Raw genomic sequence first — 13,657 nt, forward strand, 5'->3', positions numbered from 1 at the left:
CTTTGGATTGTAAAGAGAATTGGCATGCGTTTTATAGGTAAATAAACATATTTAATTATAAACTATTTCTATTAAAACACAGATAAAAATCAAACAAAATATGCATTATTTAACTAGACTACAGACAGACCAGTCATTGAACAGGAAATATAAATAAGAGGTATTAAGCTGGCATCGACAGTTATCTGCTCATAAAATCTGAAACTGGAACATGCATTTTAATTCAGTTTTCCTTATTATGCAAGCCCAGTCACATTCACTCGCTCTTAGCAAATTTATGAATATGAAAGGTCAACACTGGCCAGGATAATGGATCTTTCAAATTCATTAGACAATGATGTATTTTAGCATTACCCAGTAATCCAGATAGCCAGATTGATAGATCTTCCTGCATAGGCACCAGAGTTGCTTCATGCCGCACAGATATCCACTGATCATACAGGCAAACATCTGCCAAGCCCGGGCCATGTCTGGGAGTCAGAGGGCTTCGTGGAGTTAGAGGAATATCATCTCCAAACCACACCTAAACAAGATTTCAGTAAATTAAAACAAATGGCTCTAATAGTTGCAACCTCCAGTAATGGAATCTGATAATTTCCTCACACAAACAATAATCAAGTAATGACATAAGAGATCTAATTTTGATTTTTTTTAAGCCACTCATCAACCCTGCAAAAATCTATTGCAGCTTTCAATCTTCATTCCTAAGTTCAGATGCTACCACATCACTATGATTTACAGTTGTCCCTCTGAGTTATACAAGAAAAATTTCTCTCCCAAAAAAGGTCTATTTTTTAAACTGCCTTATAAATAAAGAATTAATTCATAAAACTTGTAAGAAAGTTAGTATTGGGCAGAATCCACAATATAAAAAGACAAATCTACAGCCTAAAACCAAATTTGCTGCTGGTCTCTCTCTCTCTTTGATCAAAGATTTCACAGGAGGTTTTTGTTTAGGGGGAAAAAAGAACATTAAAATTCTTATGCTACAGTAGAAAATGTAGAAACCTAATTTCCCCCATATTAATTTCCCCCTACTGTTACTCACACCTTCTTGTCAACTGTTTGAAATGGGCCACTCTCATTAATCACTATAAAAATTATTTTTCCTCCTTTGGTATCCTGCTGTTAATTTAATTGCCTCATTAGACTGACCTCACACTTGGTAAGGCAACTCCCATCTTTTCATGTATTTATACCTGCTCCTGTATTTTCCACTCCATGCATCTGATGAAGTGGGTTCTAGCCCAGGAAAGTTTATGCCCAGATAAATTTGTTAGTCTCTAAGGTGCCAGAAGAACACCTCGTTGTTTTTGCTGATACAGACTAACACGGCTACCACTCTGAAAGTAGAAAATGTGTTACTGTTCAGACTTGTTTAATACAGGAACACACACTTTTTAGACACTAGTCTTCACCTCTTGTATTCAACCATTCTAAAGCAATGTGCAGGGGCACTGAAAATGTTTTCCTCACTATGGGGCAGGAAGGAAGACTTCATTTGCTCAATATACCATAGCATCAATAAAAAAAGGATATCAGTCCAAGTCTTCTAATTGTATTTTTTCCCTGTGTCAACACCTGTCTCATGTTAGCAAAGAAATAAGAAATTCTGACATGATATATAAAAGCCAGCCTTGCAGAAACTTTACCTGCAGTGCCCAGTGACTGTCAAGAAAAGAAAACGTAACAGAGAAACTGGGGCAGATGAAAATTTGTTCTGAATTGTATTAATCTGTGCCTTTAACTCCACTGTTTTCAATGGAGTTCCACTGGAGTACCTGAGAGGAAAATGTTATATTGAACTGCAAGTTCTTTAGGACAGTTTGGGTACTGGGAGAGGGAGAGAAGCAGCAAGGAAGGACTTCACCACAGAGTAAAGCAGAAAAAAGTCTGAATAATAGGAGACAATGAGAAAGGAAAAATTCAAGTTCTTCCTCTCACACCTTCCATATAGAAATCCTTCCACAGATATATCATTGGAATATGACCCTGTGAGATAAGGAGACAGAAGGGTAAACTTGGAGTAATTCATCCCATGATTCCTGGCAAACTTCCATTGGGAAATTCCTTGTAGAATTTAAAGAAAGGAAAAACCCATGAGAGAGGGAAATGTCTATCAGTAACATTATTAAGGGTTAGCTTCGGGAGTCAAGGAGAATAATGGGGATGAAGAAAAAATGATGAAGAAAAACAAATCAAAACCCCTTCCTCTCAGAGGATCTCATTCACCCCACAAAATTTCATTCCCTCACCATCCCATCACCCCGATAACCTAGTCCAGACACACAACTAATTGTTGATTGAGTTCATCCAGGATTAGCCAGTTGATCCCACCAGACTTTTTAACTTGTGGATGGACTGACTATATATTCTCTTATAGAATTAATCACTTTGCAAAATCTAAATATTAATAGTTACACAAATAAAGTCACTATATGTTAGGAATAATTGTGTTTGATTTAGTCTCTTACTTTGCCTTAGAAAGGCTCTTAGATAACAACACTCAAGGAGAAGTGGTGTGATCTAGCAGTTGAAACAGAAGGCTAGGCTCCAGAACGTCTGGGTTATATCAGTCCTGCCACTGACTCCCTGTGTGACCTAAGGCAAGTCAGTTAACCTCTGTGACTACATTTTCCCACCTGTAAAATGGGGATGGTAAAGTTCTCACAGGGACAATTGTGAGCCTTGCAGTAATTTGTTTGCAAAGTGCCCTGTGATCCTTGCATAAAGAAAAGGTGCCATAAGAAATATCAAGCATTTTTATTATTAATGTCATTTACCTGAACTGAATGCTGCATGGTCATCTGTATTTATACGAGAGTCTTTCCCTGGAAATGGGGGCGGGAGGGAGGAAGAGACGAAAAAAAAAAAAACAGCAAATTATTTTTAATGGAATAACTTCTAATTTCATATAAAAGTTAAAAAACTATTGGGTGAAAACGGTCAGATTGACTCTCTTAACACAGTTATAATCTTGACCTGATATTTTACTACTCTACACCGTCAGAAAACAGTAAATATTACAGGACAAAATGGCAAGTTTCTTCACTTCTATTTAGCTATAAATAGTATTTGAAACGGTTCACGTGCTTCCAAGAAGGTGTCAAAGCTCTCCGACTTGTAGAAGAGGAAAAAAATTCCAAGTGTGCTATTACATCAGTTATCCAACATGTACCCAAAAAACCTTAACTTGAAGTTAAGGTTGTTGGAGTCCATTCCTATATATCACAAACAGCATAACTGCAGAAAATCATGTGTTAAGGTTCTCTCAGTCTTTAAAGTAAAATATTATGTATGGAAAAGGAAGTGATTTATAAAAATTCGTTTATTCACATGGAATACAAAGGAGAAGTCAAAATTCACACAGAAAGACAAAAGCAAAATGTTTTTATTATATAATATTTGAACTGTGGTAGGGCCTAAGAGCCCCAATCCTGAACAAGGACCCCCTTATGAAAGGCGCTGTACACACACAGAACAAGATAACCCCTACCCCAATGTCCTTTCCAAAGAATGCCATATCCTATAATGCATTTCATATATGGTGTAATTCTATTTCATGTAGCAAAATAATTAAATTAAAATCACACATGCACTTAATAAAACTGAAAGGAAAAAAAATTCAGAATGTCTTTCATACATATGATACAGGAATGCCCAACATAATTGTTGCATGAACTCTGAAATATACATTTATCTTTCATAATTTGTCAATCACTCTGGAGTAAATACCACATGTTAGAAAAAGACATCTGTCAGACATTTCTTTAAAAAAAGAAAAAGAAAAACCTGCTTGATGACAACAGGAAAAAAGTTCTAGAGTCACCACACAGCCAGAGTGGGATTAAAGCACATTTGTGATGTTCTGACTGCGTGTGTGTGTGTGTAAAGTCAAAGAGAAACATAAGCTTACATTTGTAACACAAGTCTTTAGCTTTCTCTAAACTGTAAGTTTTACTACAGACCGAAGTATTTCCATTTCCTAAGAAGAGTTTGTGTTGTTTCTTTCCCATCTTTTCTCCCCATTACCTTGGCCTTTGTATTCCACCCACTACAACATATTTTAATAAAACTTTACAAAACATACCTTAAGACCATGCAGTTACACCTACTGTGAAATCAGTTTGTTTTCAGACAGAAGTTTTTTTCTTTGTATCAGACTTGTCATGCTGATCAATTAAAGATTTACTAAAGATGCCCTGAGTTGGTTATATCTGAACATGCAAGAGTTACATCACCTTTTTATTTGCAGGAAAACAAAATAAATAGTGGGATTGTCCTCTCCCGGTCATTTTCCTCTCCACACATTAGAGGAAAAGGGCAGGGTACATAGCAGGCATTACAAATGAGCATGTTATGCTTCCCACGAGTTAGTCCAGGGGCATATATTTTTCCTTTAGCATAAGAAATCCTTTGTCCCAAGAGAGAGCCCCAGTAAGAGGCTTCATTGACTGTTTAAAAAAAAAATATATATATATATATATATAATGGATGGAACAGCCAGTAGAAAAGCTGCTCTCATTAAAATAAGGAGCCCCACATAATCAAACAAGAGCCTTAATATGGTAACTGCCAATAGAAGAACAAAAGGTGGCCTAATTCACAGGGAGTGCTCGAAACAAGAGCACAGTAAAATATTCACAAAGCAGCTATTACAAGAATGTTCAGCATCTGCACTTTTGGGGAATGCGAAACAAAACTGGTCTTTTTTAAATACATAAACAAATAAAGGGATTGAGGAAAAATTGTGACCCTTGAACTTCATGCACTTCTTTTTACGTAAGTTATTTTGCAATCTTAGTTGTCATGGGAGGGCTCTCTAAGAAGCTAACACTCTGCATTTACACAGTAAACATCTGAATAATCATAGCAAGGATACATTTTTCGTGTCCCCAAAAGGACTCAGACTAGGATTACAGACTGCTAATTTAAATTCTCTCTCAAACCATCAGTTACAGGCAGATGTGGAGTTCATAATTTTGAGGAATGTAGGTTACCACAGCCCATACAGGTATAGCAGTTATGGTAAAAGATGGGTGTTGGCTGGTGTCAGGTGGATTGGCCCTTTGTCTAATACAGGGAAGGTGAATGGGGGAATTGGAATGTATAGCCCCTAATGGGCTGGTGGGTATGGGACCGGGTCTCAGGTGGCCAGTGTGTAGAGATATGCGAGATGCTGTGGTCCACAGGGGAGTTGATTCAAACTAGTAAGTGGGTTAACAGACAAGTCTTCTCCCCCCAGGATATTGGAGTTCTTTGGAATACGAGATGGGTGAGTGTCAGAATTAAGGCTGCTGCTGCTGGAAGCTTGTTAATTTCCAGACATAGAAGTTTCTCACGTTAAACCAAACACTCCACTATAACACTGTGAAGTGTAATTGCTTTTTAGTATAGGTATCAGCAGTCTTAACTATCACAACCAGGGCTTGAAAAATCTACTCCCCCAGGGCAAGTAGGAATCTATGGCAGGCAATTGCCATCTTCCATTCTAAACAAGTTGCCTTCTTTTTAAAAAGGATTAAGTCTCCAGTGCTGGTTTTTATAGCGGAAGCCTTCAGAATGAGAACACTGTAACCAAGACAGTCAATAAATCTGCAGAAGTGGCTCCAGTCCTGCCACTGTGGTTCAGATGATGAGTCAGCTGCCACTATGAAGAGTAAGTTGACCTGAAGAGCTGCATCCCACCTTCACCCCCTGAAGGAGAGAGCAGAGGCAGGGTTTCATCCCCTCCCCCTCCAAAGCAGTGGGCACAACCATCCCAGCCCAGCATGTGTGTGGGCTCCTGCCACCATCACCCCAGGCTGGGGAACTGTGTGTGCATTGGAAGGACAGGGGATTTCTGTCACCACTCCTGCCACCCCAGCAGAGGAGTTTGTACAGAACTAACTGTGGGGGGAGAAGCATTAATTTATTGTTGGAGGGGCCCAGCTAGGCTGATTTGTTGTGGGGTGCAGACCAGGCATTAATTGATTCATTAACGGAGGCAGGAGCTGGCAGTAACTGGAGGCTCAGAGGTAAGCCAGGGAGGCCAGGGTGATGGAGCTAAGTGGAGGGTAGGGGAGGGTGCTGGATCACACAGCTGTCAGTGTATTTCAGGAAGATGGTATGGCTTGGGGCACAACCCCTGCACAGGCCTCAATGGCCCATGCAAACTCCCCCCCCACACACACACTTTCGACATGCCCTCGTAAGGTGGTTCACTTGCTCTCTACACCCCACAGTGCCACCACCTGGTGTACAGCAGATCCAGGAAACAGAACCACAGGGATCTCAGTCTATATGAACCAAAGTAGGGTGACCAGCTGTCCCATTTTTAAAGGGACAGTCCCATTTTTTGGGACTTTTTCTTATATAGGCGCCTATTACTCCCAATCCCCTGCCCTGTTTTTTCACAGTTGCTATCTGGTCACCCTAAACCAAAGCATTTACTGCAAAAATGAATAAGAACTCAGGAGGTGCATCTTGGGGTTTGTCTGCGCTGTAACAGTTAACTCAAGTTACTACATTCAAGCCAGCTACCTCAAGCGAGCATGATTGGCAAGTCAGAGTGACTGGATCAGCAAAACTATGAGTTGTTGTACCTTGAGCTGCTGCAACCCCACTGCATTATAAACTCCAGTTAGCAGCGCTTGACCTTCAGCCCACCTCCCTGTCAAGCCAGTTAGCTTAAGCTTAAAGCATCACTTAACTTGAGCTAGAGATTTGTATGTGGACAGGAGTTAGGGGAAAAACTCAAGTTACAGGTCAAGCTAACAATGCAATAAAGACAAGCCATTAGTGCATTGTTTTAAATGTCAATCTATTAGATGCATTAAATAAGATGGGTAGTTCATATTCATTGGCCCTATAAGTCATTATGTTGCAAAAAGATGCTAAATTAGATACAAGCTATTCTGTAATGCAAATTTACAAATCTGTCCAAAGTTACATATGCTGTAATTAGAGTGACCCATAAGCAGTTCAGACACTGAGCAATACAACAAAAAAGTCAACTCAACAGTTATTGGCATCTGAACTATAAAGGAGGTAGCCACTAATTTAGATGGATGTGGAAGCCAAAGCCATTTATAAACTCATTACAAAATGTTTGTATGTAAGACTGTCTCTCTCTAAATATAGGTTGAAGATTTAAATATAAAGCATGCTGGGGTGGAAGACTGCAACCCCCAAGACAGTCAGAAACAGTCCATTCTGAAATTGATGGAAGTTTTATATTAGTTCTGACAGTATTGTTGGAACCCACATCCCTACAAAATATGTTCATTTTTAAATAAAAAACACAGCTTCTTTACCTTCATAATGTCAGTTGGTGTAGATTTAATATATCCAGGATATCTTCATTATACATACTGACAATTTTGTTTTGTATGTTAGGTTCTTAAATGTATCAGAACAGATGTGATGCCTAGAGCGTGCTACTATATATTTTACTACAGCAACTATAGCCTTCCAATTACATTATAGGAAACAAAACTTCTGCTTACTTTCAAATTGATTTCCTGGGGCGGGGGAAGGCCTCAAAGGCATGGAATAGAGAAAGAACCAAATTAGTCACCAGGGCTCAAACACCTTGGCAACCACCTATCTTTTCATCAGGGTGTATAGCAACCGTGCTCCTTAGGGAGTCCCTTTCTGGAGCCCTAAACAATGGAGTATACAGCATTCTGCAACTCCCAACTTTAATACAGAGGTGAGGCTCCTGAACTCATACAAGTCCCTGCATGACAGAGAAGTTCACTCAAGTCAAGGAGCATTTCCTGCTGGAACATGTCAGCTCAGCAAGCAGCATCTTTACAGCAAAGGTGTAACTGGTTCACTTGATAAGAATGGGTGTAGCCTGGGGGAGCCGTGGCTACAACATGGCCAGAGCCAGCTAACATGGTTTCAGATACGTTTGGCCTGGACTTCACTGCTAAAAAAGTGTTTTTTACCTCCGGGTAACTAATGCACATGAGCTATCCTGAAGTAAACAGCTCTATAGCCCCTCCACGGGTTGACGTCAGGGAGCTTACCTCACGGCAAAACTGGAGTGCCTGGACTTCACTGTCGCTCCACCTCAGAAAAGTTCATGCACATAAGTTATCTCAAGGTAAAATGCGCACCTTTTTTAGCAGTGAGGAAAAGGCACCTCAACAGCACATCTCAATAGTGCTTTTCAATCACGGTAAGCTAACTGACTGATAAAAAACACCCTTTTTACCCAGCAAGGCAGGAACTCGGAGTGCAGCCCTAAAAGTCTCAGCATGTTGCTCTTTGGGTAGGCAAAGCCTGGCCATCCTGTTACATGACTATAGTCAGGAACCAAGTAAAAGGTTTTAAAAGACCCCTGGCAGGAGCAGGACAAATTATAATATGGAAAACCTGCCTGTGTTTTACTTTGAAAATCCTTACACAACACTAGTAAGATTTCAGATGTATAAATCTATGCCTTAAAGTCCAAAGGTAAATAATACTTTACATTTATATAGTTTCTGTATCCCAAAAGATGCCAAAATGTTTTACAAGGTAAAATGCAGCCCACCATTTTTCAGCACACTGAACAACAGGAATGGGAATTTTAGCCAAGGACATTTGCACAAACCACATTCCTATAAAATCAGTACTGGGATCAAGGGTCCAGGTAGAGAACACTGCACCCTGATTTTAAAGATGTCTTCCAAAAGATCCCCGTGGCACTCATCTTACAGGATCCACTTCGGAAGGGTAGTGTTGACCCGATTGGTTCCTGTGGTTCCGGGAGCCTGCTTTATCCAAGTTTGATGATTAAAGGCCCTGAGGTGAATATAGCTGACCTGCTCAGCAATAGTGACCATAATGTAATTAAATTTAACATCGGGAGATGGGGAGCCCGAGCAGGGGGAGAGAAATACCAAATAAGACTGCCACAGTAATACTGAACTTCAAAAAAGAGGAACTACACAAAAATGAGGAAGATAGTTAAACAGAAATTAAAAGGAATCGTCACAAGAGTGACATGCCTGCAATTTGCATGGAAACTTTTTAAAAACAGCATAGTAGAGACTCAAATTAAATTTTTTACCCCAAATTAAAAACAGTAAGTGGACCAGAAACATGCCACCATGGCTAAACAACAGGGTAAAAGAGGCACTTAGAGGCAAAAAGGCATCATTTAAAAAACGGAAGTCAGATTCTGCCTAGGAAAATAGAAAACAACAAACTCTGGCAAGTCAAATGTAAAAGTGTAATTAGACAGGCCAAAAAAGAATTTGAAGAGGAACTAGCAAAAGACACAAAACCTAACTGTAAATATTTTTTAAAGTACATCAGAAGCAGAAAGCCTGTCAAACTATCAGTGGGGCCACTGGACGATCAAGGTGCAAAAGGAGCACTGAAGATAGATAAGGCCACTGCGGAGAAGCTATGGCTTACACTGCGCAGAGTTTACAGTGGCACAGCTTCATTGGTGCAGATGCTCTAAGCCAATGGGAGAGAGCTCTCCCATAGACTTAATTATTCCAGCAGAGGCAGGAGCTCTCCCACTGACATAGTGCTGTCCACACTGGCGCTTAGGTCAGCACAACTTATGTCACTCACGGGTTGGCTTATTCACACCCCTGCACAACGTAGCTTAAATAAGTTGTGTACACAGCCTAAATGAAACCTTCACATCAGTCTTCACTCCAGAGGATGTGAGGGAGATTCCCACACCTGAGCCATTCTTTTTAAAAAAGACAAATCTGAGGAATTGTCCCAGACTGAGCTGTCTATAGAGGAGGTTTTGAAACAAATTGATAAATTAAACAATAGCAATAAGTCACCAGGACCAGATGGCATTCACCCAAGAGAGTTCTAATGGTACTCAGATATGAAATTGCAGCACTACGAACTATGGTATGTAACCTATCACTTAAATCAGCCTCTGTACCAGATGACTGAAGGATAGCTAATGTAACACCAATTTTTTTAAAAAGGTCCCAGAGGTGAACCTAGCAATTACAGGCTGGTAAGTAACTTCAGAACCAGGCAGATTGATCATTTTGTTTCAACCAGACACATAGATGAACATGATATGTTTGGGAAGAGTCAACATGGCTTTTGTAAACAGAGATCATGCCTCAAATCTATTAGAGTTCTTTGAGGAGGTTAACATATATATGGACATGGGTGATCTAGTGTATTTGGACTTTCAGAAAGCCTTTGACAAGGTCCCTTACCAAAGGCTCTTATGTAAAATAAGCAGCCATGGGTCAAGAGGGAAGGTCCTTGCATGGTTCAGTAGTTGGTTAAAAGAAGGAAACACAGAGTAAGAATAAATGATCAGTTTTTCACAATGGGGAGAGTTAACTAGCGGGGTCCCCCAAGGATCTGCACCAGGTCCAGTACTGTTCAACATATTAATAAATTATCTGGAAAAAGGGGTGAACCATGAGGTAGCAAAGTGTGTAGATGGTACAAAATTACTCAAGATGGTTAAGTCCAAAACAGACTGTGAAGAGTTACAAAGAGATCTCACAAAACTGGATGACTAGCAACAAAATGGCAGATGAAATTCAATGTTGATAAATCCAAAGTAAATCACTTTGGAAAACATAATCTCAACTATACATACAAAATGATGGGGTTTATATTAGTAATTACCACTCAAGAAAGAGCTCTTGGAGTAATTGTGGAGAGTTCTCTGAAAACATTCGCTCAATGTGCAGCAGTGGTCAAAAAAGCCAACTGAATGAGGAACCATTAGGAAAGGGACAGAAAATAAAACAGTAAATATCATCATGCCGCGATATAATTCCACGGTATGCCTACATCTTGAATACTGAAGGCAGCCCTGGTCTCCCCATCTCAAAAAAAGATATATTAGAATTGACAAAAGTACAGAGAAGGGCAACAAAAATGACTAGGGGTACAGAGCAGCTTCCATACGAGGAGAGATTAAAAAGACTTGGATTGTTCATTTTAGAAAAGAGACGACCGGGGGGGAGGGGGGGAACACGACATACGTCTATAAAAATATGAATGGTGTGGAGAAAATGAATAAGGAAGTGTCATTTACCCCTTCACATAACACATGAACTAGAGGTCACCCAAGGAAATTATTAGGTAGCAGGTTTAAAACGAACAAAAGGAAGTACTTCTTCTTTACACAAGGCACAGTCAACCTGTGGAACTCATTGCCAAGGGATACTGTGAAGGCCAAAAGTAAAAGTGGATTCAAAAAAGAATTAGATAAATTCATGGAGATCCATCAATGATTATTAGTCAGGGACGCACCTCCATTCTCTTGGGTGTCCTTAAGCCTCTGATTGCCAGCGGATGAATCACTGAAAAATAGCCCTGTTCTACTTCATTTCCTCTGGATTATGAGGCCCCAACCACTGACGGAAGACAGAATACTGGGCTAGATGGACCATTGGTCTGACCCAGAATGGCCATTCTTATGATCTGGCGAAGTGAGCTGCCTTCACTTGCCCTCAGATCCAAATATAGTCCCCTTGAAGGCAATACAAATACGCATTATTTAAGTTTCATAGTTTTGTGGTGTGGTGCGGTGCTGTCATTTCATTCTAGAGTTGTATATACTTTCAGAGAGAGACTAGTGTTTTATAAAATGTCCTCCAGCAGAAACCTACAAAATACAAAGACGTTAACAAAACATTACAATTGTAATTTTAAACATTCAAAAATCAAGAAATGGAAAAGTTCCCATGGTAATTTCCTCTTACCGCAAACTGAGATTTATACTAGATACAACATATAAACTGAAAAAATATTTCTTATATGTATATTAAACAGCATAACCATTCTCTAAAATTACACCTTAATATACCATATGGTTAAAATTGGCAAGTTACAGTTAAAATGATTCCTCTAGCTTTTCCTTTGCCTGACTTTCAAGTACTTGATATTGATTATGAACAACCCCAGTCAGCTCAAAAGTGCACTTCATTTCATGTAGCTCTTTATATTGTACTTCAAGAGGTGTAGGTCTCTTTCCACTGCCAGAGGGAGAGGCAAAGATCTCTAGCAACAGGAACTGAAGGGTGTATTGATCAAACCAAGAATGCTTACAGACTGAGTGAGAACAGGTTTCAAGTCACATTATCTCCAAATCCGGATGATAATGATCATCATCATTGTTAACAGCAACTTATTCGGAAGGTTAGTTTTATTTTCAATGCCAGTAAGATTCCCCATGGAAAGAGGAGACCTGTTCCATGAGAGCTGTCACAAGATCCTGCTGCTGTGGCAGTTTGGCTGCAGGGCAGATGTCAGACAGTGCTCAGAGATTGTCTATCGCACTGCAACTCACACACCAAGAGCATCCTTCGTGCTTTTTTTGCGCCGCACTAAAATAAATCATCCCCCACGCCCCCGAAGGAGAGACGCTTGTACACAGCCCCAGCTTTACAAATTCGCCGAGTGCATCCCCCTCCCTCACCCCCAGAGCGAGCGTGTGGGGGCGACAGCTGACCTCCGGGCTGCTCCTCGGGACACCGCGCCTCGGATACAGCGTGGTCCCGGTGTGCCGCGCTGGGGGGAAGTACTCACAGACGGCGGCTGCAGAACTCACGCTGCCCCCGTGCAGCGGCCTGGCACGCTGCGGACACCGGCAGAGCCCTTGCAGCCGGGGCATCCCGCAGCTCCCTGCCCGGATTCATTCGCCTCCGCCCGCCCGCGCCGTTCGAAAGGCCCAATCGGGCGGAGCGAGGAGGAGCCTGGCGAGCCGGGCCGCAAGCCCTGGGCGTCGGCCACAGCCAGCCCCGCCCCTCCGTCGGGCGAGCCCGGCCGCACCCGCTGCAGGGAGCTTCCAGGCGCAGCCTCGGAGCCCCGGTCGCTCCCTGGCCCGGGGCGGCTGCAACAGCATCGCCTGACAGCCCCTGTGCTGCTGCCTCCCCGTCCCCCGGGCTCGGCTCTGTCTGTCTCTCCCCCGGGGAGGGGGAGGATGTCGCTGCAGGCTGTCCCCAGGGGCGGGACAGGGTCGGTGGCCCGTGCGCCCTGCTCTTCTGCAGCCCCCGAACCTGCTGCAGAATGGGGCTTTGTGGGGGAGAGGGCTAGTTCAGTGGTCTGGGCATTGGCCTGCTAAACCCAGGGTTGTGAGCTCAGCCCTTGAGGGAGCCATTTAGGGATCTGGGGGAAAAAACTTGGGAACTGGTCCTGCTTTGAGCCGGGGATTGGACTAGATGACCTCCTGAGGTCCCTTCCAACCCTGATATTCTGTGGTGTGAGGATAACCTTCCCAATGAGAGCGCTCTGGGAACAGAGCAGCGCTAGCTGCCTGAGTCTGCAGACACCAGAAACAATAGCTCCCGCTCCCAGAAGGTGTGTTGCCCCCATCTGGTTATGCAGTCAGAGAATCATACACAGTGTCAATTTGATTGTTAACCATTTCAAGCTGACCATTTTAACATCCAGCTAATGTCCCCTTTTCCAAGCCAACAGTTGTCTTCTACACTTCCCCGAGTGCCAAAGTCCCAACCCAGTCACCCCACCCACCTTCTGCTTCCCTCTGCCAACTTTGCAGTGCAGCTCTGCAACGTTCAGCATGACAAAAATTAAAAATGTAAAGACAGCATAAAAGAAATGAATGTAATAGCGAGACACAGGGATACTGTAGTGAGTGTATTACTCATTTTCACATTTGCTACAAATCCGAGTTTTTGAATTTTGCTGAAGCTGCAGCAGAGTCTACTGC

General features: G+C 41.8%; 1 protein-coding gene across 6 annotated transcripts in view; it reads right to left on the reverse strand.

The window, feature by feature from the left end:
* The window catches only part of GAS2L3 (growth arrest specific 2 like 3), a 30,614-nt gene extending 17,982 nt beyond the window's left edge, over positions 1 to 12,632 (reverse strand). The window contains exons 1-4 of one of the 6 annotated variants that reach the window (XM_084613247.1): positions 12,514 to 12,632; positions 11,236 to 11,590; positions 2,784 to 2,831; positions 355 to 523 (exon numbers count right to left, since the gene is read on the reverse strand). In XM_084613247.1, the coding sequence (XP_084469373.1) occupies positions 355 to 523; positions 2,784 to 2,807 (193 nt within the window). In that variant the 5' untranslated portion in view covers positions 2,808 to 2,831; positions 11,236 to 11,590; positions 12,514 to 12,632. The other 5 variants (XM_084613245.1, XM_084613246.1, XM_084613249.1 and 2 more) reach the window with 5 other exon arrangements.
* Between the last annotated feature and the right edge of the window lie 1,025 nt (positions 12,633 to 13,657).

The sequence above is a fragment of the Lepidochelys olivacea genome, assembly GCF_965140295.1.
Source record: "Lepidochelys olivacea isolate rLepOli2 genome assembly, chromosome: 1".
NCBI classification, from domain to species: Eukaryota; Metazoa; Chordata; order Testudines; family Cheloniidae; genus Lepidochelys; species Lepidochelys olivacea.